The sequence below is a fragment of the Mustelus asterias genome, assembly GCF_964213995.1.
Source record: "Mustelus asterias chromosome 26 unlocalized genomic scaffold, sMusAst1.hap1.1 SUPER_26_unloc_17, whole genome shotgun sequence".
Classification (NCBI taxonomy): Eukaryota; Metazoa; Chordata; class Chondrichthyes; order Carcharhiniformes; family Triakidae; genus Mustelus; species Mustelus asterias.
The window spans coordinates 408,792-432,760 of NW_027590084.1; the positions used below are offsets into that span (position 1 = coordinate 408,792).

A 23,969-nucleotide genomic window follows, 5' to 3' on the forward strand; every position below is an offset into this window, starting at 1 on the left:
CTCACTTCTGACCTCATGATGGAAGGAAGGTCATTGATCAAAAGCTGGAGGTGGTTGAGGTGAGGACATTATCCTGAGGAACTCATGCAGTGATGTTCACAAAGCATTGGAAGAATGACACTGTTCTGATGAACAAGAGTACACAGATGTGACAGTAATTCGCGAGATTGGATTTGCCCTGCGTATTTCCGCATTGTGAGGTAGATACAGTGTTTTAGCTGTACTGGAACATCTTGGCTAGGTGAAGGCCTAGTTCTGGAGCGTGGGTCGTGAGCTCTTGCTCACAGGGTACAGTGCCTTCAATCATTTCTTCATATCGCAAAGTTAATTGGCTGAATTTTGGCATCTGTAATTTTCAGCGTCTCAGTAGGAGGCTGAGATTAACCATCCACTCTGTACTTCTGGCTGACGATGGCTGCTAATTGTTCAGTCTCGTCGTTTGCACTGATGTTCTGGGCTCCCTGATCAGTGGCAATGTTGATATTTGTAACATGTTAGAGGCACGTGTATCATTTCTGGCATGTCGAACAACATTCATGAAAAGATGCGGCAGGACTGCAGAAGTTTGATCTCAGCCATGGTTTTGGTATGATTGAGCTCGGTCTATGATATGTTGTTTCGGCTGTTTGGTATGCAAATGGCCATGTGCTGTAAACGTCTGCAGTTTCACACCTCATTTTCAGATATATCCAAGTCTAAGTTATTCAAATACGAAAAGAAACATAGTCGCACCAACACTGCACTTACAGTTCGGGAACACCACTGCATGCTACACCCATTGAAGAACGACGTCACCACTACTGTCTGTTTCCTGTAGCCTAGATTACTTCATAATCCATGCTACCTCTTTTATTTCAGCTTGGCTGGCAAACCTGTGCGTCTATTAATAATGGATAGCGTTTTAAATAACACAAATACTGAGAGTAACGGTTCTTTTAGTATCATCATTTGCATGAACAACACTGTCCATTGTTAATTGGAACATAATTCACACTATGCTGTTCTGTGAAAATTGTCATTGACAGGTGAGCCAAACATTTGTGCTCCTGGGTTGTAAGCTCTGGAATTCCCATCCGAATCCTCTCCACCTTGATCTCTCCCCTCTGTTTTAAGAAGATCCTTAAGCTCCATCCAACAGAAATTTGTGCTGTGACTCACAGAATTCAATGTAGTTTGTTCAATGCTTTTCCAATGTAGAGCAGTTTTCGATTTTCAAGCAAAATTAAAAGCTTACAGACGTAACCATCTATCATCTGAATGACTAATTCAACTAAATTCAACGTGTGACATGGTATATATTGGAATTGAATAAATATTTAAGTGTTCTCCACATCTCTTTATTCTGTTGCATAATTTCAATTGAATATTTCAAGTATTCACTCCTGAATCTTGCAGTGTATTATAACTCAGGTTCAGACCCATCAGTGACCGGCTTGTAATAAGAGGAGAGGTGAGAACATCTGAGGCTCCCTCCGGCCTGGAGATCAGACAGAAAATAATTACAGGAACAAAATTAATTCCGTGTTTTTTTTTACCTATAACACTCGGACTGAGAGTAAGGATAATATGCCGTGTTTATTAAAGACACTATTACTGATACTAAAAGTAATTTAGAGTGTCAGACAGCCAGTTATTCTAAGCACAATCTCTCACAGTCTGGTACTTACTGCAGTTTCTGTATTTTACAGTCTGGATTCCTCAGAGCGGCAGATAGTCGTTTCACTCCTGAATCTTCCAAATTATTGTTACTCAGACTAAATGGAGAGAGAGAGGAATGCATTAAAATCAGCTGAATTTTCACCAGCAAAAAATGAGCGTGATTAATATTTGAATCAGAAACTTTGCTCCAGTGGGGAACTGATTAAAGTTACAATATTATGCCTCGCTGGATTTTCCTTTCAATTAAATGGAAAAGAAAATAGTGAACAGTGAAAATTGATGAACAACTGGTGAAAACCACTTTCATCCCACTCAAAATGTATTTTTGGTTGAATTGTCGATGGGATATGGGTATCACTGGCGAGACCAGCATTTATTGCCCACTGCTATTTGCCCTTGACAAGGTGAGGGTATTTAGTTTTGGTCAATAAATGCTGGCCTAATCTGCGATGCCTTCATCCCGTGAACTAACCAATTTAAAAGAAAAATGTCCTTTATTCTGGTCTTAATTCCTGATTATCAGAACAACCCTCCTGAATCTCAATGACTGTTCCTGCCAAGTTTCCAGGAATTTAAATCATTTTTGCTTTTACTTAAATCCGGGATTTCATGCAAAAGTATAATTTTCTGAGAATTAAATGATAAAGTGGAGATTCCCTGTACTTTGTAACTCGTTACATTCTATTAATCTGTGCAACACCTCGGAGTGAGTTATGTTGAGAAAGTGTGCGAACTGCTGCTGTAAAATTCATCCCACTGGATTTTAGACAAGGAATGTTTATTCTCCCATAACAAAGTTGAAATATCCCTGTCCTCTTAGTTTCTATGGGAGGGGTGTTCACCACTTTATTCCCCATGAAACAGGATTTGCATTTTCGGCAGGTACGGCTGCTTTCTTTTTATTTCTGAAATTGCCGGGACTTCCCTCCTCCCGCAAGATCCACACATAGGGAAATGAATATTGGAAAATCTTGTTACATCTCACTGACAGTTTTAGTGGAGACATTCCACTGCGTGTGAGAATCAGTCCGTGGAACAGATTCCTGGTCATTCCTCCCGGTTGTCCAGTGTGTGCCTTTATCCTGGGTATAATTGGGTAATGGAGAAGTTTGTGTCTTTAAAACAGCAGCTATTTTCCTAATTCAGGAAATTCAGGTTTCCTCGGATCAGATCTGAGCTCTGCACCCCTACCATTTTCAATCGTGAATTTTAGTGGATGAGAAAACAACAGCAGGAGTTCTGCGTAAATATCTCCATACTCATGATGGAGTAGACAAACACATCAGTGTAAAAGCATTTCAAACGATCTTCAGCCATGATGTGCGAGTGGCTGACCCATACAGAGGTCCCCAGCATCACACATACCAGTCTTCAGTGAAGTCAGTTCACTCCAATGGATGTCAATAAATAGCTGAAGGCACTAAATAAGGCAAAGATAATGGGTATTGACAACGTTCCGTAATTGTATTGAGGATTTCTGCTCCAGAAGTTGCCATATCCCTGTACGAGTGCAGGTACAGCATTGGCAATTATCCGATCATGTGGAAAATTGTCCAGCTATGTCCTCTACAGAAAAATAATCACCACTCTGTCTATTCTCAATCATCAGCAAAGTAATGGAAGGCGTCATCGAGACAACTACTAAGTGGTAGGTAATTGGCAACAATCTGCTCGCTGACTCTGAGCTTGTGTTCCGTCAGGGCCAGTCAGCCCCCTACCTCATTTCAGCTTTGATGCAACTAAGGAGAGTAGTGCTGAACTCAGGAGGTGAAGCAAGAGTGACTGTCATTGACATCAAGGCAGCATTTTATCCCAGTGCGGCATCAATGAGCCCGTGAAAAAATGAGTCAGTGGTAATGAGGGGGGAAACTATCTGCCACTTAGTCTAATACCAGAACAAAGGAAGATAGTTGTATTTGTTGGAGGACAGTCATCTCATCTTTAGGACCTCGCTGTTGGAGTTCCTCAGAGGAGTACCCTTGGCACAACCATCTCCAACTGCTTCATCAATAACATTCCCTCTATCATGAAGTGAGAGGTTTTCAGGTGAGGCAATGGTGTAGTGGTATTATCACGGGACTGGCAGTCCGGAGACGCAGGGTGAAGACCTATATTCGAATACCACCGTGGCAGATGGTGAAATTTGAATTCAATTAAAATATCTCGAATTAAAAGTCCAGTGATGACCATGAAACATTTGTCAATTGTCGTAAAAACCTCTCTGGCTTACTAGTGTCCTTCAGGGAAGGAAATCTGCCATCCTTACCTGGTCTGGGCTACATATGATGCCAGACCCACGGCAATGTGGTTGATTCTTATATGCCGTCTGAAATGTAGGACATGTAGGGATGGGCAATAAGTGCTGGCCCTGCCAGCGATGCCCATATCCTGCAAAAAATAATAAAAATTTTCGACAATCAGCACCATTCCCAACTCATCAGGATATGGAACAAGCATTGGACAATACTCAGGGACGGGCTGACAAATGAGAGGCAATCACTCAGTCACTCGGACTAACAATTGAGAGGCAATCTCTCAGAATAGACTGAGGGTTCGGAACCGGGTCAGAAACTGGAAGGTATATTATTAAGTTAGCATAAACCCAAACGTTATTTGTTTTGGGCATTAGTGCGAGCATGAGGTAGTTTCTTTAAAAAAAAACTTTATTTAACAACAGTTAAAATTTAGAATTAGCTTAACATTTATGAATTGACATACTTAAACACGACGCCTTATAATTCTTAGCAGCTAACTATCTCTATCGTTTCAATTTAAGCAATTTCCCCACAGACATATCTCCTTCTTCAGAATCAATTGGAGCAAGAACATATAGCTCATGTGGATAAAGATCCAGATAGACACTTGTTTTCTGACACACATACAGCAATCTCGAGAGAAAGGAATAAATACAAACAGCAGAAATTCAGAGAATGAGATCTATTTTCGAGCAGGTCCCAGTCTCTAATCTTCAGAGGGAGAAAGAGCTACTTCTTGCCACCGCTTCTAGGAAACAACTGAGCTTGTTTGCCCTCTGTGAGGTTAGACCCTCCCAGTCACGCGAATTTTCGGGTCGATCAATCTAATCAAGCCCTAATCTGCAAACGCCAGAGGAAAAGACTAAACTACAAAACAAAACTGCATTAGCCCAGCAAATAGGAACAATTATGCTTCTGCAGGTTCAACATGGGCTGCCGGTTACAAAGAAAGCGGCATCAATAATGGAACCAAGTGCTAAAAAAAACTCCTGCACTATAAAAGTGACACAAATACATTTCTCGATGTCATAGTGTTGTCACACGAAGAGAGAATCCAACGATCTCATTTGACATTGACATTTTCATTGTCCTGAATGCCCCACCATCATTATCGGTGTTATCATGACCAGAAACTGACCAGCCATTTCTATACTGTGGCTTCAGGAGCAGGTTAGATGCCAGGAATCCAGTGGGGGTTAATTTTCCTCCCGATTTCCAAAGGACCAATAAAGATGCTTGCCAACATCTAGCACAATGCATCTCCCTTGACTGTTACTTTACACAAAACCTTCAACATTTACTCCTCCTGGCACAGATATATAATGCAAGCAGTGTGTACCATCTACAAGGTGCCAAACAGAAACTCACCACGGACCGTTCGACAACACCATCTAAAACCATGAAAGCATTGCATTGCTGGAGAGAGAGCCATGTCCCAGAGTGTTCAAGGACAGAATCAACTTGTCTAGATATAAGGGGAACAAAGTGCAGTTGCTGTGCTTGATGAGATCTATAAACCGCCAACGAGTGGAAATAATGTTGTGGAACAAAGCTACAGGTAAGTTAGAGAGAGATGCAAACAAATTTCATAAGTGCAATAGGGGATTTCAATTAACCAAATGTTATACAGAGGGAAACAACATTCCTAATGTTTGCTGGAGAGTTTTGCACAGCAGCAGATATCAGAAGGACGTATTTTACACAGAGGGTGGTGGGGCCTGGAATGCGCTGCCAGGCAAGGTGGTGGAGGCGGGGACACTGGGAACGTTTAAGACTTATCTAGACAGCCATATGAACGGAGTGGGAATGGAGGGATACAAAATAATGGTCTAGTTTGGACCAGGGAGCGGCACGGGCTTGGAGGGCCGAAGGGCCTGTTCCTGTGCTGTATTGTTCTTTGTTCTGTTCTTTGTTCTTGTTTTCATTATCCCAAGAAGGAATGCCCTGATTGCAAAGGGCAATGGGAAATCTAGAGCTAGAATAATTCACCAGGGGGGAGCTGACTTCATTGGGACAAGAACTGAGCTGGACTGGAGCGACTGGAACGAATACTTAGAAGGGAAATCCGTAGATAAACAATGGGCTACTTTAAAAAGAAATGAGTTGGGCATAGTCAAAATATATTATTTCACAGGGGAAAGGTGGGACAAAGAAATCCAGAGTTCATTGGATGAAAATGAAGATAGAAATTAAGAAAACAAAGAAAGGGTTTATTTTTGACAGGTGTCAGGTGCAAACATACAATTGAGGTTGAATTCAGAGTGTTCAGAGTGGAAGTGAAAAATTATATTGAAGAAATGAAGAAGGATTTTGAGAAAAGACTGACAGCCAAGATAAAGGAGATTTCCCTGTTACAAATAAGAAGTTGTATGATTGGGAATGTGTTCTGTGGGGTCTATGGTTCAAGGTAACACAAGCTATTAATTAAGATGGCAAAATTAGATTTTGAGTTGATAGAACTACAGCTTAGATCTGCTGATCAGCATAGCGACACAGAACAAGTGTTTACTCAGCCATGTTTGGTAACAATGGAAGGTGGGGCGGATTTCACATTGAAATTTTAAAAGTTGAGCTCCTGCAATAAAGGTAATTACATGTAAATTCTAAACAGGTAATTTCAGATAAGGGAAGATCAAAAATGAAGACAGCATATCAGAGCCAAATTCGCCCTATGCAGGGAATCATTTTCAGATCGCAGCCCACACATCAGGAAGCTGTATCCACTCTCACAAAACTTCTGTCTGGAGAAAGTCAATTTTGAGAAAGTAGTTGTCCCTACTCCAATTCAGAGGGTATTGCAGATTACTGGTAACTATTGGCAACAACTTATGGGAAGAACTTAGCTGAACATTGGGCAATCTTTAAAAAATAGTTCAGGTATCGTCGAAGTATCTTCCCTTTAAAGGGAAAGGTCGGGCAAACAAATCCAGACTCCTTGCATCAAAAACCACCCATTGCTGGATTTTGTATGTAGTTTTAAAAGTTAAAATTTAACTAGGAATTCAGTAATATATAAGAATTGGAACCATGTAAATGTAAATATATTTTGGATAACCATTCATTTCTGTTATTTAACTGACTTTCTTGTTGTGCATTTTACTGTGTAATAAATATTTGCTTTGTTTAAAATAATCACAAAAGAGTCTGAGACATTCTTCACTGGTCTTCACATCTTTCCTCACATTAAACAAATTGTAAAAATGCACTTAAGAGTAAGAATTGAAACCTTCTGGGTTTTGCAAAGCCGAAGAAATTAATATTAGCTATGCTCTTAGCAGCGAATGTATTCTGTAAGCATATAAATAGGAGAGGCTGGTAAACAGACAGGAAATACTTTTTAGGGAGCTAAGAGGGAAGGTACAAATGGAGGCGGGGTGAGGTTTTAAATTAATACATAACATCACCCTTTAACAATGATCTACATGTTGCCCAGGGCATGGTGACAGAGAAGGAAATGTCGTCACTAGGATAGCTCAAAATTGATGAGGAGAAATTGTTTGACATACTGTCTGTAATTATAGTTGAGAAGGTACCAGGGCCAGATAAGATGCATCCAAGCATATTGAAGGATACTAGAGTGGCCAAAGCTGGGACACTGAAGAAAATGTTCCAGCCCTACTGAAAGTAAGGAGAGGGTTCAGAGGACTGTCGAATTGCAAACAGGATAATTCCAACATCGAGAGACCAGGCAGATTAAAATCAGGAGCAGAGAACTTTCGAGAAACAACTATTCAGGATAGAATTAGTAACATGGACAAATATGGGCTAATTCTGAAGAACCAACATGTATTTCTAAAGAGGAAATCATGTTTAACTGATATACTGGACCTTTTTGAAGAAGTAACAGCAGAGTTGATGAGGGTAATGCTGCTGACGTGGATTGCATAGGCTTTCAAAAGTCATTCCATACAATTCCACACAACAGAATTGTGAGGAAAGTTCTTGGAATAAAATAGCAAGGTGCAGAATAAAAACAGTTGAATAAGCAATGAGTAATGATCAATGGAATTTTTCAGGTCGGAAAAGGTTTTGTTGTGAAGCTCCCCAGGGTTTGCTAATCGACCCATTTTGCTGCTATGTAGTAATGATATAAATCTATGGAGTGCAGAGAGCAATTTCAAAGTTTATGGATTGCCAGAAAGTTGAAAGCATTGTTAACTGTAAGGATGAAAGTGTAGACCTTCAAAACGGGCTTAGACAAGCTGGTGAAATGGGCAGATATTTGGCAGATGAATTTTAAAGCAGAGAGGATTGAGGTGATGCATTGTTTTAGGATGCACATGAACAAACAATACAGCGTAAGAGGAAGAATTCTGAAAAGGAGTGCAGAAGCAGGGGGACCTGTAAGTCTACAGGCATAGATCATTGGAGTTAGTAGGGAAGGTGTAAGCAAAAGTTAATGAAGCATGCCGTATCCTGGGCTTTACTGTTATGTTATAACCCCTGTTTAAGTGCTATATCTCTGTGGACATTAGAAATATAGCATGAGTTTAATTTTTTAAGCTCACTTCGTGTTTCTGTATGTGTGCACTAATAAAGGATTCCAACTTTAGTTCAGCATTTTGTTAAGCAAGGCTGCTATCTGCCCACTCCACAAGATAGCCTATGTCCGTTTTGAAGGTCAACACTTTCATCCTTACAGTTAACAATGCTTTCAATTTTCTGGCAATCCATAAATTTTTTAAATTGCCCTCGACACTCCATAGATTAGTATATATCAGCAAAAGGAGTCCATTACCAAACACTGGGGAGCATCACAACAAAACGTTTTCCGATCTGAACAATTCCATTGATCATTATTCATTGCTTATTCAACTATTTTTATTCTGCACCTTGCTATTTTATTCCAAGAAATTTCCTCACAATTCTGTTGTGTGGAACTGTATCGAATGACTTTTGAAAGTCTATGTAATCCACGTCAGCAGCATTACCCTCATCATCCCTGCTGTTACTTCTTCAAAAAGGTCCAGTACATCAGTTAAACACGGTTCCCCCTTTAGAAATACATGTTGGTTCTTCAGAATTAACCCATATTTGTCCCTGTTACTAATCCTATCCTGAATAGTTGTTTCTAGAAATTTCTCTGCCACTGATTTTAATTTGCCTGGTCTATAGATGTGTGTGAGTTTTGCTTTCACTTTAAACTGTGCCTGCATTGTAACTAAATATTTAAGACATAAGAAACAGTCATTGAGGTCAGAAAAACTAAGCATCTGCTTGTAACCACAGGCCCACACTGAAGGATAGAAGCGTTTGTGCTCAATCGGAAACAAGTAGCCCATGCAGAAAGACCACAGAGACTGCCGGTACATGCCTGACAATACAGCCATGTAGAAAGAAGTCCCAAGAGCTAACTAGCAGTAACAAAGCAGGGAAATAACAGAGGAGTGCCAGGAAAAATGAAGGCAAAGGGAGAGACAACCAAAATCTAATGAAGGTTCTGCTTAGTGAAGTTAAAGAGGAGGACAGAGAGAGAGGCACTCAGTAAAAGATAGAGCTGAGTGGTGCAAACCGGGTAAAGTTAGCGAACGAGAATTCAGAAATAGAAACAGAGAAACATAGAAAACTACAGCACAAAACAGGCCCTTCGGCCCCGCAAGTTGTGCCAAACATATCCCTACCTTTTAGGCCTACAGATAACCCTCCATCCTATTAAGTCCCATATACTCATCCAGAAGTCTCTTAAAAGACCCTATTGAGTTTGCCTCCACCACCACTGACGGCAGCCAATTCCACTCGTCCACCACCCTGTGTGAAAAACTTCCCCCTAACATTTCCCCTGTACCTACCCCGCCCCGCCCCCAGCACCTTAAACCTGTGTCCTCACGTAGCAGCCATTTCCACCCTGGGAAAAAGCCTCTGAGAGTCCACCCGATCTATGCCTCTCAACATCTTATACACCTCTATTAGGTCTCCTCTCATCCTACGTTTCTCCAAGGAGAAAAGACCGAGCTCCCTCAGCCAATCCTCATAAGGCATGCCACTCAATCCAGGCAATATCCTTGCAAATCGCCTCTGCACCCTTTCAATCTTTTCCACATCCTTCCTGGAATGAGGCGACCAGAACTGAGCACAGTACTCCAAGTAGGGTCTGACGAAGGTCTTATATAGCTGCATCATTATCCCCGGACTCCTAAACTCAATCCCTCGATTGATAAAGGCCAGCACACCATACGCCTTCTTAACCACCTCCTCCACCTGCGGGGCCGATTTTAGAGTCCTATGGACCCGGACCCCAAGGTCCTTCTGATCCTCTACGGTACTAAGAGTATTTCCCTTTATATTGTACTCCTTCATCCCATTTGACCTGCCAAAATGGACCACTCCGCATTTATCTGGGTTGAAGTCCATCTGCCACTTCTGCGCCCAGCCTTGCATCCTATCTATGTCCCTCTGTAACTTCTGACATCCCTCCAGACTATCCGCAACCCCACCAACCTTCGTGTCGTTGGCAAACTTACCAACCCATCCCTCCACTTCCTCATCCAGGTCATTTATGAAAATGACAAACAGCAAGGGTCCCAGAACAGATCGCTGGGGCACACCACTGGTGACCGACCTCCATTTAGAAAAAGGACCCATCTGTACACACTCTCTGTCTCCTTTGGGCAAGCCAGTTCTGGATCCATAGGGCAGCTGCAACTTGGATCCCATGCCCTCTCACCTTTTCGCGAAGACTTGCATGGGGGACCTTATCGAACGACTTGCTAAAATCCATACAAACCACATCTACCGGTTTCCCTTCGTCAATGTGTTTAGTCACATTTTCGAAGAACTCCACCAGACTTGTAAGGCACGATCTACCTTTGACAAAGCCATGCTGAGTATTCTTGAGCATACTAAACCTCTCTAAATGCTCATAAATATTGTCCCTCAGGATCTTCTCCATCAGCTTACCAACCACTGAGGTTAGACTCACCGGTCGGTAATTTCCTGGGTTATCCCTATTCCCCTTCTTGAAAATAGGAACCACATCCGCAATCCTCCAGCACCTTTCCCGTCTCCATCGACGACGCAAATATCATCGGCAGAGGCTCTGCAATCTCTTCCCTCGTCTCCCACAGTAACTTGGGGTACATCCCATCCGGACCTGGCAACTTATCTATCTTGATGCCATTCAAAGATTCCAGTACAACTTCTTTGTTAAAGTCCACATACTCAATCTTTTCAGTCCACCGCAAGCCCACAGTACATCCACCCATGTCCTTCTCCTCTGTGAAAACCGAGGCAAAATACTCATTAAGCACCTCTGCCATTTCTACTGGTTCCGTACTGATTTTCCCGCCTTCACCTTTTATAGGCCCTATTCCTTCACTTCTCATCCTTTTACTCTTCACATATTTATAGAACGCCTTAGGGTTTTCCTTCATTCTACTTGCCAAGGCCTTCTCGTGACACCGTCTGGCTCTCCTAATTTCCTTCTTTAGTCCCTTCCTACAAGCCGTATACTCATCTAGATCCTGATCTTCGCCAATTACTCTGAATCTTTTGTACGCTTTCCATCTGAAGTAATCATAAGGTTGTTGACAACTTCATACAGCCTGTGAAGCAATGGTGTTCTGTGGCATTGATGGGTCTGTGGAAGCTTAATGGACGAGGCAAACCACAACAGAGAAATAGTGAAAGGACAGTTATGGATCCTGGAGGTAATTTCTTGGTGAAGGCACCTGAGAAAGCGCTGGTAGGGAAAATATTCCAAAGCGTGTTTTTCAAGGGTAGAGTTTGGACACACGCGTGTTGAAGTCAGAGTTCTAGTGAGAGTAGTTTGCTGACATTGTGACAACTATCTCGGTGGTTGATGAGGAATCCACTGAAGTTTCTTTAGGTGGTATCTGTCACTTGGTTTGAAAGTGTGTGGTGTCGTACCACAGTTGGCATGTTGGTCTACAACAATTGCGTGCTTCCTATGAACATTAAGGTATACGTTCTACACTGTAACTTGTGTTATCCTTACAAATTTGCGTACATTTTATAAAATAACTGAGGTGAAGTAAAAAGGTATTATAGTGAAATTTTCTTGTTTAATAAAGGTGTTCATCTTTTGTTAAAGATTAGGAAGCAGAGCTGTGATTTTGTTCCTCAAGATCTCTAAACAGCAAAATAAAAGTTATGATCCATTGAGCCAAATTTCAGCTCTGAGACCTGACTGTCCAGCTGGAATCATGACATTATCAACAGCGGCTTATTTTACAAAAACAAGGAGGTTATTTTGATAAAAGGCATTATTTAGACCTCAGCTGGTGTATTGTTTATAGTTCTGGGTGCCTCACTTTCGGAAGGAGGTGAATGCATTGGAGAGAGAGCAGGGGAAGTTTACACAAATAGTTCCAGGGATGGGAAACTTCAGTAACAAGGATGGGTTTGATAGTTTCGGACTCTTTTCTTTGGAGAGAAGAAGGCTAAGGAGATTTGATAGACATGTTCAGAATCATGAGAGCGACAGGGCAGATAGTGAGAAACTGGTGCCACTTGGAAAAGGATCAAGAACAACATTTAAATTGATTTGCAAAGAAAGCAAAATGGTTCAGCTCTGAAAGGCACCGCCTGCAAAGGAAGAGGAAACAGGTTTAATAGAGGCAATGACGAGGGCATTCAATGATTATTTGAACAGAAAACAAATCTGCAGAGATATGGAAAAAATCGGGAGAAGGGCACAGTGTCAGAATGCTCATTTGAGAGCAGATGAAGACATAATGGTTGTATGACCTCCTTCTGTAACTGTACTAAATCTATGATTCTAAGATATGGACTACAGCGGTTCAAGAAGTCAGCTTCTCAATGGCATTTAAGAATGGACAATAAAAGTTGATCTCGTCCATATCACTCGAATCAATAAAAATATATATACTTGGAAGATATTTTAAATAATTAGACCTGAAAATCCGTTGCGACAAAATAAAAAAAGTTAAGATACTCCACGTTCGCCAGCCGAAACCATCTGATTAATAATGATGCAACATTTCATTGTTTTAGTCTGTCACTGTGTCCAATAAGAAGTCTCACAATACCAGGTTAAAGTCCAACAGGTGTATTTCGTAGCAAATACCATAAGCTTTCGGAGCGATGCCCCTTCGTCAGATGGAGTAGTTATCTGTTCTCCAACATTGCACAGACACAGCAATCAAGTTACAGAATACTAATTAGAATGCAAATCTCTGCAGCCAGCCAGGTCTTAAAAGGTACAAATAATGTGGGAACATTAAACACAGGTTAAAGAGATGTGTATTGTCTCCAGACAGAACAGCTAGTGATATTAACATCACTAGCTGTTCTGTCTGGAGACAATACACATCTCTTTAACCTGTGTTTAATGTTCCCACATTATTTGTACCTTTTAAGACCTGGCTGGCTGTAGAGATTTGCATTCTAATTAGTATTCTGTAACTTGATTTCTGTGTCTGTGCACTGTTGGAGAGCAGATAACTACTCCATCTGACGAAGGGGCATCGCTCCGAAACCTTATGGCATTTGCTACCAAATAAACCTGTTGGACTTTAACCTGGTATTGTGAGACTTCTTACTGTGCTTACCCCAGTCCAACGCCGGCATCTCCACATCATGACTGTGTCCAATGACATGACACAGGACGACAAAGTCAATCGTTGTCAGGAGCAATCAATGCAAGTGTTTCCACAGATCCCACTGTATTCCAAGCCAGTGTTTTATTCGGAGACTCAATCAGGTAGTGGAATGGGTTCAGGGGATTCCTTTTTCAAGTTTCACTCTGTCTCCAATGTGCCCTTCAACAAACTTCTTTACGCAGTCAATCACGATATCATTTGTGATCGGTACAGCGTATATTTTGTGTGTTAATTTTAACGATTTTTACCTTCATGTGTTTATTATGTTTAGAATCTCAATATTTTGTTATTTTAATTAGTTGGCATTAATTTAGTCCATCTTAATTGCAATACTTAATCTCTTCGAGTTATCATTAAGTCTATAATTTTTTTTAGCAAGGGCATCATTCTTATTTTCCACCTTGCATTTTTACGTTCATCTTATTTTGTCAAGTTGTTTTCTGATTGTCCATCTTTGCTCCAACTGGAAGGTATTTGTGTCACATAATAAATGATACAACCATACAAAAATTGAATATGTGACCAAACAAGCACTTACCTCAACTCCTGGCATTTGTGCAGAATGTATCCAAGCCGTTGCAGTCCTTCACATCGAATGTCGCAGTTCTGTAGTTCGAGGTGTTTTATTGTATCACAGAGTCCAATGACATAAGACAGGACCGCAAAGTCAATCGGGGTCAGTCGCAATCCACTAAATGAAAATGTTTCCACAGATCCCACTGTGTTCCGAGCCAGTATTTTATTCTGAGACTCAAACAGGTAGTGGACTGTGTTCAGGAGCTTCCTCTTCCCAGTTTCAGTCTCTGTGTCTCCAATCTGCCCTTCAACCTTCTCCTTCACCCAGTCAATCACTCGGCAGGTTGTTTGATGAAGAAATGGACCCAGAAACTCCACCAGGGGTCGAGCTGACTGTGCGGAGGAGAGACCAGCAACAAAACGGAGAAATATCTCAAATCGCCCATCTTCCTCACTGTGGGCTTCACTGAGGAGTTTCCCGACCTCCCCGGGATCTGGAGTCAGGAATTGTGCGAGTGCAGCTACAAACTCTTGGATGGTGAGGTGTGGGAATGTGTAAACCACACTCTGGGCAGAATAATCTCTCTCCAAAAGTTCCATCAGGAACCCAGACAGGAACTGGGAAGGTTGTAGATTGTACTCAATCAAATCTTCATCTCTAAACACAATCTTCTTCTTGGAGACTCCTGTGAAGGCCATCCCACCAAGCTTCAGTAACACATCACGGGGGTTTTCAATCTCTCGGCCATGGTTTTTCAGAATGTTGTAAATATAGTAGGAATATAGTTGGGTGATGGTCTTGGGAACTTGCTGCCGTTTCCTGTCGCTTTGTGTAAAGAAGGGACCCAGTGACAGACCGAGGATCCAGCAGTAGGAAGGGTTGTAACACATGGTGTACAGGATCTCGTTCTCCTCCACGTGCTTGATAACAGCTGCTGCCGCCGTCTGATCTTCAAAAAACTTGTTGAAATATTCCTTCTGTTCATTCCCAACAAGTCCCAGGATTTCAGCCCAGACACTGATCTCAGCCTTTTCTAATAAACGCAATGCAGTGGGGCGGCTGGTCACTAACACTGAACATCCTGGGAGCAGCTTGTGCTGTATTAAACTGTATACAATGTCAGACACTTCACACCAGCATTCGGGATCTGTGCACATGTACTGAGGTTCTGTATTCCTCCGATTGTCGGCAAAATCAATCCTGTCCCTGAATTCATCCAAACCATCGAATATAAACAGCAATCCCTCTGGGTTCTTCCAGAGCTCTCCCAGAATATTCCCAAAGTAGGAATACTGATCCAAAATCAGATTCCTCAGGTTTATTCTACAGTTAATAGTGTTCAAATCCCGGAATTTAAAACTGAAAACAAATTGAAAGTGTGGGTATATTTTCCCAGTGGCCCAGTCATAAATAATCTTTTGTATCATTGTTGTTTTTCCAATTCCCGGGACTCCGCTCACTGCTGCTGAACTCCCAGATTTGGATTTTCTCTGGGAAAAGCTGCTCTGGAACAATTGATCAGTTCGGATTTTTTCCAGTTCTTTCCGCAGATCTTTCTCTCTCCATTCTTCATGGTCTCGGCCTCTTGCCAGCAGTTCATGTTCGACAAGTGTCCGATCTCGAACAGCGGAAATAATTGTTAGCTCAGCGTATCGATCAACCAGCTGGAAAATCTTAACCTTCTCCTTTATGAGGATAGTGTTCACTCTCAGTGTTTCAGTTTGTACCCGGAGTGTCTCCTTGTGTTTCTGTTGGAGATCTTCAATAAGAACGGAGAGAAAGTTAGTTCTATTGGCATTTTACAAACATCCCGGTAAAATTGACCAATCCATAAAATATTGCAGGCAATAGTTCAGTTCCAACTTAGATTTTTGTACAACTGGCTTTTACAACAAATGGCCCATGGGCCAAATTCAGCCCCTGAACTGTGTGTATTCAGTCCAATAAATATGGCCGGAATGCTCAGCTCTGCAGAAGTCAACTCTGATCCCAGCACCGTCTCCCTTTCTGCCTCCATAGATCTGCAAAGTTTTTCCGCAATCTTCTCTTTTTAAGTAATTTGTCATGTAACAGCATTAGGCCACAAATGAAGAAAATATAGGGAGAAAGGAGGCTGTGATTGGAGAAGCAGGAAAGTGTTGACAACTCCACTTTCCTATTTCAATTTGAAGCTTACAGAGGTCGTATCACGACAGCGAATAGCAGAGTTCAGGTCAGGGCAGAGAAAGGGCGAGAATCCTGAGGAATACTTACTGCGCGTGAGTGGGGTGTTTGTGTGTGCATAAATATGTGTGAGTGAGTGCACAGAGAGAGAGAGAGGAGAGAGAGAGATGGAGAAAGACAGAAACAGAGTGTGTGAGAGAGGGTGTGTGAGATTATGTGAGAGTGACAGAGAAGGAGAAAAACTGACAGAGGATGTGTGGGAGGGAACATGAGAGTGAAAAATTCCCTGAGACTGTGGGTGTTAAACAGAATGCGATAATAACAGAGGAAAGGTTGAGGGATAAAGAGAGTGAGACTGTGTTGGGGAGAATGACAGAGGAAGCGATGAAGAGGGAGATAGTGTGCGTGAGAAAAAGCGAGAGGATAATATTGTGAGAGTGAGCAGGTGAGAGTGAGAATGTCTATGTCTGTAAGGTAAAGAGAGAAAATGTAACAGCGAAACACACAGCGTGTGTGGAAGAGAGTGCGTGTGAGAGGAAGAATAAGGGTGTTGTGGATGTAGATAAGAAAGAGATTGTGAGAGTATGTGAGAAGGATGTGACAGGAAGACAATGCGAGAGATTATGTGACAGAGATTTTGTGTGTGACTGAGTGACGATGAGTCTGAGAATGTGTGTATGAGTGCATGTGTGTGAGTCTCTGTGAGGGATAGAGTGTGAGAGTGTGCGCGCAAGTGAGTGACAGTGAGTATGAGAATGTGTATGTGAGAACATGTGTATAACTGTGTATGTGGGTCAGCGTGTGTGTGTGAGGGAGAGAGAGTGTACTGTGACAGAAATTGTGCAATAGTTTGTGAGACAGGGTCCATGGGATAGTTTTTCAAAAATCATTTACGGAATCGGGATGTCACTGGCTAGGGTAGCATATATTGCCCGTCCCCGATTGCCTTTGCGACTCTGGTGATGAGCTGCCTTCTTGAACTCAATGCACCATAGAGCACGTATTTCGGGCTATGGGAGAAAAAAGGAGCACCCGGAGGAAAACCATGCAGGCGCACGGAGAACGTGCAGACTCCACATAGACAGTAACCCAAACCAGGAATCGAACCCGGTGTGAGACGGCATAGGGGGAGCAGCTGGAAAATGCAACGTTAAAACAGTTTTAGTGAAGCAAAACTGGAAACTGACATATGACCTCAGAAGTTGAACGAAATAATGATATGCAAGTGTTACAGGTGAGTCACTTTCATACACACTGTGAGAAGGACGATAATGAGAAAGAGAGCTGTGATAGAGGGATGCAGCAAACAAGAATTTGGGGAGATAGTGCAGAAATATAGTAAATTCGAGGCAACTGTGAAGTGAAACACAGAACAGTCAAAAATTGTCTAACCACACAACGTGTCAGACGGAAATCGAGGCAAACATAGAGTGATAAATTGGTGTCTATATTCTCAGCTCAAATGGTATGATGTGCAGTTTTGAGAACCATGGGGTGGATGGAATCAGTGATAAATTGAATTTGCTACTGTCACCTGTGGTGGGTTGTTATGCACATTTGGGAATATGGAGCTGGATGAAGACAGCGACAGGGACGGGGTTATGGTGCGTATTTGGTGAAACCATCAGGTCCACTTGCACCCATGATCACGAACCTCACATGGACTGCAAAGAAACCCAAGGGACCATTTGCACCAAAACAAATGAGTGAGCAAGTGATTGCGCGATGTTACAGAACTGGGAGGGGAAGGAACTATGTCCCTACACATAGAACATAGAACATAGAACAGTACAGCACAGAACAGGCCCTTCGGCCCACGATGTTGTGCCGAGCTTTATCTGAAACCAAGATCAAGCTATCCCACTCCCTATCATCCTGGTGTGCTCCATGTGCCTATCCAATAACCGCTTAAATGTTTCTAAAGTGTCTGACTCCACTATCACTGCAGGCAGTCCATTCCACACCCCAACCACTCTCTGCGTAAAGAACCTACCTCTGATATCCGTCCTGTATCTCCCACCACGAACCCTATAGTTATGCCCCCTTGTGATAGCTCCATCCACCCGAGGAAATAGTCTTTGAACGTTCACTCTATCTATCCCCTTCATCATTTTATACACCTCTATTAAGTCTCCCCTCAGCCTCCTCCGCTCCAGAGAGAACAGCCCTAGCTCCCTCAACCTTTCCTCATATGACCTACCCTCCAAACCAGGCAGCGTCCTGGTAAATCTCCTCTGCACTCTTTCCAGCGCTTCCACATCCTTCTTATAGTGAGGTGACCAGAACTGCACACAATATTCCAAATGTGGTCTCACCAAGGTCCTGTACAGTTGTAGCATAACCCCACGGCTCTTAAACTCCAACCCCCTGTTAATAAAAGCTAACACACTATAGGCCTTCTTCACAGCTCTATCCACTTGAGTGGCAACCTTTAGAGATCTGTGGATATGGACCCCAAGATCTCTCTGTTCCTCCACAGTCTTCAGAACCCTACCTTTGACCCTGTAATCCACATTTAAATTAGTCCTACCAAAATGAATCACCTCACATTTATCAGGGTTAAACTCCATTTGCCATTTTTCAGCCCAGCTTTGCATCCTATCTATGTCTCTTTGCAGCCTACAACAGCCCTCCACCTCATCCACTACTCCACCAATCTTGGTGTCATCAGCAAATTTACTGATCCACCCTTCAGCCCCCTCCTCTAAGTCATTAATAAAAATCACAAAGAGCAGAGGACCAAGCACTGATCCCTGTGGCACACCACTAGCAACCTGCCTCCAATCCGAAAATTTTCCATCGACCACCACCCTCTGTCTTCGGTCAGACAGCCAGTTACCTATCCAATCGGCCAACTTTCCCTCTATCCCACACCTCCTCACTTTCATCATAAGCCGACCATGGGGGACCTTATCAAACGCCTTACTAAAATCCATGTATATGACATCAACTGCCCTACCTTCATCAACACACTTAGTTCCCTCCTCAAAAAATTATATCAAATTTGTGAGGCACGACTTGCCCTTCACGAATCCGTGCTGACTATCTCGGATTAATCCGCATCTTTCTAAATGGTCGTAAATCCCATCCCTAAGGACCCTTTCCATCAATTTACCAACCACCGAAGTAAGACTAACCGGTCTATAATTACCAGGGTCATTTCTATTCCCTTTCTTAAACAGAGGAACAACATTCGCCATTCTCCAGTCCTCTGGCACCATCCCCGTGGACAGCGAGGACCCAAAGATCAACGCCAAAGGCTCTGCAATCTCATCCCTTGCCTCCCACAGAATCCTAGGATACATTTCATCAGGCCCAGGGGACTTATCGACCTTCAGTATATTCAAAACTGCCAAGACATCCTCCCTCCGAACATCTATTTCCTCCAGCCTATTAGCCTGTAACACCTTCTCTTCCTCAAAAACATGGCCCCTCTCCTTGGTGAACACTGAAGAAAAGTATTCATTCATCACCTCGCCTATCTCTACTGACTCCATACACAAGTTCCCACTACTGTCCTTGACCGGCCCTAACCTCACCCTGGTCATTCTTTTATTCCTCACATAAGAGTAAAAAGCCTTGGGGTTTTCCTTGATCCGACCCGCCAAGGACTTCTCATGTCCCCTCCTAGCTCTCCTCAGCCCCTTTTTCAGCTCATTCCTTGCTAACTTGTAACCCTCAATCGAGCCATCTGAACCTTGTTTCCTCATCCCTACATAAGCTTCCCTCTTCCTTTTCACAAGACATTCCACCTCTTTTGTGAACCATGGTTCCCTCACTCGGCCATTTCCTCCCTGCCTGACAGGAACATACCTATCAAGGACATCCAGTATTTGTTCCTTGAAAAAGTTCCACTTTTCATTAGTTCCTTTCTCTGACAGTTTCTGTTCCCAACTTATGCCCCCTAATTCTTGCCTAATCGCATCATAATTACCCCTCACCCAATTGTAAACCTTGCCCTGCCGTACGGCCCTATCCCTCTCCATTGCAATAACAAAAGACACCGAATTGTGGTCACTATCTCCAAATTGCTCTCCCACAACCAAATCTAACACTTGGCCCGGTTCATTTCCCAGTACCAAATCCAATGTGGCCTCACCTCTTGTCGGCCCATCCACATATTGTGTCAGGAAACCCTCCCGCACACACTGCACAAAAACTGCCCCATCCAAACTATTTGACCTACAAAGGTTCCAATCAATATTTGGAAAGTTAAAGTCCCCCATGACAACTACCCTGTGACCCCCACACATATCCATAATCTGCTTAGCAATCTCTTCCTCCACATCTCTATTACTATTTGGGGGCCTATAGTAAACTCCTAGCAACGTGACCGCTCCTTTCCTATTTCTAACTTCAGCCCATATTACCTCAGTGTGCAGATCCCCCACGAAGTGCCTTTTCGCAGCCGTTAAACTATCCTTGATTAACAATGCCACTCCTCCACCTCTTTTACCAGCTTCCCTACACTTAGTGAAACATCTATACCCCGGAACGTCCAACAACCATTCCTGTCCTTGTTCTACCCACGTCTCCGTAATGGCCACAACATCGTAGTCCCAAGTACCAATCCACGCCCCAAGTTCATCTCCCTTGTTCCGGATGCTCCTTGCATTGAAGTAGACACACTTCAACCCACCTTCCTGTCTACCAGTACCCACCCTTGACCCTGATACCTTCCCCAATACCTCACCACCCTCACTGACTTCTGGACTACAACTCCCTTTCCCACTCCTCTGACAAATTAGTTTAAACCCCCTGGAAACATCACCTGGAAATGTTGTAAATAAATTGGCAAGAGGCAAATGCAAGCGGAGGTTCATACTGATCCGCTGCTGTGCTGTAAATTGGTGGGAGGCTCAGGTCAAAGATAAAACATATCACGCCTGTATAGATAAGCTAACTAACAATCTGGAAAAAAGGCTTTGAATCACAGCATTCTGAATGCACATTTAAAACACAATGTGCGTTGAAAAGGAAACTTTTGTTTGAGTAAGTTTCTGTGTTGTGTGACAGGTCCGTGTGATTTTTCTTGCCAGCGAATCTGTGCCTCCTGTCTGTGGCATTGAATTGTGCTGGTTAACCCTCTGAGATTTGGTTCCATTAGCTGGTTTAAAGTTTCTCGGTAAATGCATGCTGTTGTATGTTGAAATAGGTTGAGTAAGGAGAGGATAACTGTGATAAAATGATACTGGAGTTTTTAAAGCACCTGCTTTGTTTTGGCGGGAGAGTGGTGATGATGGGACAATAAATATAATTATTTACACTTTGGTTTAACTTCAAAGCCTATCAATGGCTTAGAGAGATTGACTGTTAAACCAGAAAGGCATTGTTTATAATTTCTTCAGAATTTACCTTTAGCTTGGAGGATAATTGCAGTTTTTGTAGAAAGAAGAATGATGACTCCTGTCTGAATCTATTCCCTTATTTTATTTTAATATTCTATTTTCAGTTATAAATCGTTAACAATGAATGAAAGCAAAGTTTAATGCTGTGCAGAGGATATGTGAATGCAAGGCATTCATGCCCGATGAGTCTGTATGTCCAATAAAACACTGGTATGGATTTTTCTTTGCTGTCTTGGTAGCTTTAATGTTTTGTTTCCCTTAATTACGATTTTGTAATAAGAGTTTCAATAAACAGTTTATAATCAAATGTGGGTCATGAGCAGAATGAAAAATGAAATTTAAAACCAGGCAAAACTTTGAAATTCCTTAATCCTGGGCACGGTTGCTGATAACTTATTTGTATTTTTTTTTAAATGGGCAGTAATGATGTAACTACTTCTGAAAATTTTAGTTCTTTTTTCATTTCCAACGAGCAAAAACTTAACAATTCTCTGTTTAAATTTATTGCACATCTCATATACGGATTGCGATTTTTTATTTAGAGCAGATTTTATCTTTCAGTTTTTCTCAAATAGACAGATATATCTGGACTGTATTAACTAACTTGGCTCCAAGCCAAATGTATATTTTGTGTTTTTTTCAAATATATATCTCATGAAGCACAAGACAATAAGGAAGTCGACCAGCTTCAAGACTTCAAGATTGTTTATCACAACATAATGATAATTGGGGATGTAAAGGCTTTGTCTTTTTGTAGAAAAGGTGAACACATTTAAACTAATTTGTTACCCTTCGAATTAAAGAATTTGTGCTTAAATTCACTTAACTTCCATTTCAACTCAGGCACTGCTGCAACTGATAATTTAACCCTTCTCTTAAAACTGCCATCCCTGTATATTTAACTGTTTAAATAAATTGATTGTATGGATATTAGCAACTCGTATTTAAGAAGTTATATCCTGTTTAAGAGGCTAATAAACATTTTTTAAAATTGTTTTTCAGAAAAAAGGAGTAATATGATTTAGTCTATATGTTTCTTTTGAGTTTCAAGACCTTTTTGTTGTTCGAAAAGTGATGAGTTAAACATATTCTCAGCTTACGGTCAATTTGAATCTTGGCCTCAAATTCTAAAGGTAATATGAAGTTTTTTGTGTGTTGTGCATGCGGAGCAATGTTAATGTAAACTCAGCTAACATATACAGAGGCATGAAAAATATGTTGCTGAAGTTATACTTAATTAAATGCTAATATGTTAGAAATTAATGACTGTAAAGTAATTTTACAATAACACTTTAGGGCTGTTATGTGTAGAGGAATGAGATGATCTGCAGATAGGAAGATGAAGTTAAATATTGGGAATGACAATGAAGTTGCAACAGATGATAAGATTTTTCCATCATTTAATTGTCTGCAGTTATGGAATGGAATTCAAAACCTTAAAAGAAGAATAAAATACAGAGTTTGCGCCAATCACGCTATTCACGAACTAAAGGAAAAATAGTCAACGACAGTAGAAGGGAAAGCTGGTGGGTACCACATTAGCAGAATTCTATCAAAGATACAAGATAATTGCCTGCTCCTTCCCCACATGCCAATGTGCCACCCCTATTCAAAAAGGGATGGAGGCAAAAAGGAGGTAGCTATCGGCCGAATAGCCAAACATCTATTGTGGAAAAAGATTGGAATCAATTATGATGGAAGCAATAGCAGCACATTTGTAAAATTATAATCTAATTAAACAGCATTACCATGGCTTCATGAAAGGGAAATATGTCTGACTAATTGATTAGACTTTTTCGAGGAACTCTCAACCAGAGTGGAGAGAGGGGAAGCAGTAGATGTGATGCATTAGGACTTCCAGAAGGCGTTTTACAAGGTACGTCAAAAAAGTTCAAGATATTAGATATGAGCCCATGATGTTTGAGGCAGTGTATTGGCATGGATCGAGGACTGGCTAGTGGGCAGGAAACTGCGAGTGGCATAAAGGTTTCCTTTTCAGGTTGGTGACCTATAAACAGTGGGTTTACACAGGGATCAGTGCGGGACTGCAAATCTTTACAATATATAATAATGACTTGGATGAAGGAAATTAATGTTTTGTAGCCAAATTTACAGACAATACAAGAATAGGTGGAAAGGCAAGTTGCAAGATGGATTCAAATAACCTATAAATATTTTATTGCAAGCTAAGTAAGAGGGCAAAAAGTTGGCAATTGGAGCATAAATTGAGAAAATGTGAAGTCAGAACATAGAACATAGAACAGTGCAGCACAGAACAGGCCCTTCCGCCCACGATGTTGTGCCGAGCTTGATCTGAAACCAAGATCAAGCTATCCCACTCCCTATCATCCTGGTGTGCTCCATGTGCCTATCCAATAACCGCTTAAATGTTCCTAATGTGTCTGACTCCACTATCACTGCAGGCAGTCCATTTAACACCCCAACC

The 23,969-nt window shown here is 41.8% G+C and overlaps 1 protein-coding gene across 2 annotated transcripts in view; it reads right to left on the minus strand.

Moving 5' to 3' along the window:
- Positions 1–23,969, minus strand: part of LOC144482108 (NACHT, LRR and PYD domains-containing protein 3-like) — a 102,251-nt gene that overhangs the window by 25,344 nt on the left and 52,938 nt on the right. For both annotated transcript variants that reach the window (XM_078201344.1, XM_078201345.1), the window contains exons 6-7: positions 14,034–15,771; positions 1,668–1,754 (exon numbers count right to left, since the gene is read on the minus strand). In XM_078201344.1, coding sequence (XP_078057470.1) covers positions 1,668–1,754; positions 14,034–15,771 — 1,825 coding nt within the window. The remainder of the gene's footprint in view (positions 1–1,667; positions 1,755–14,033; positions 15,772–23,969) is intronic.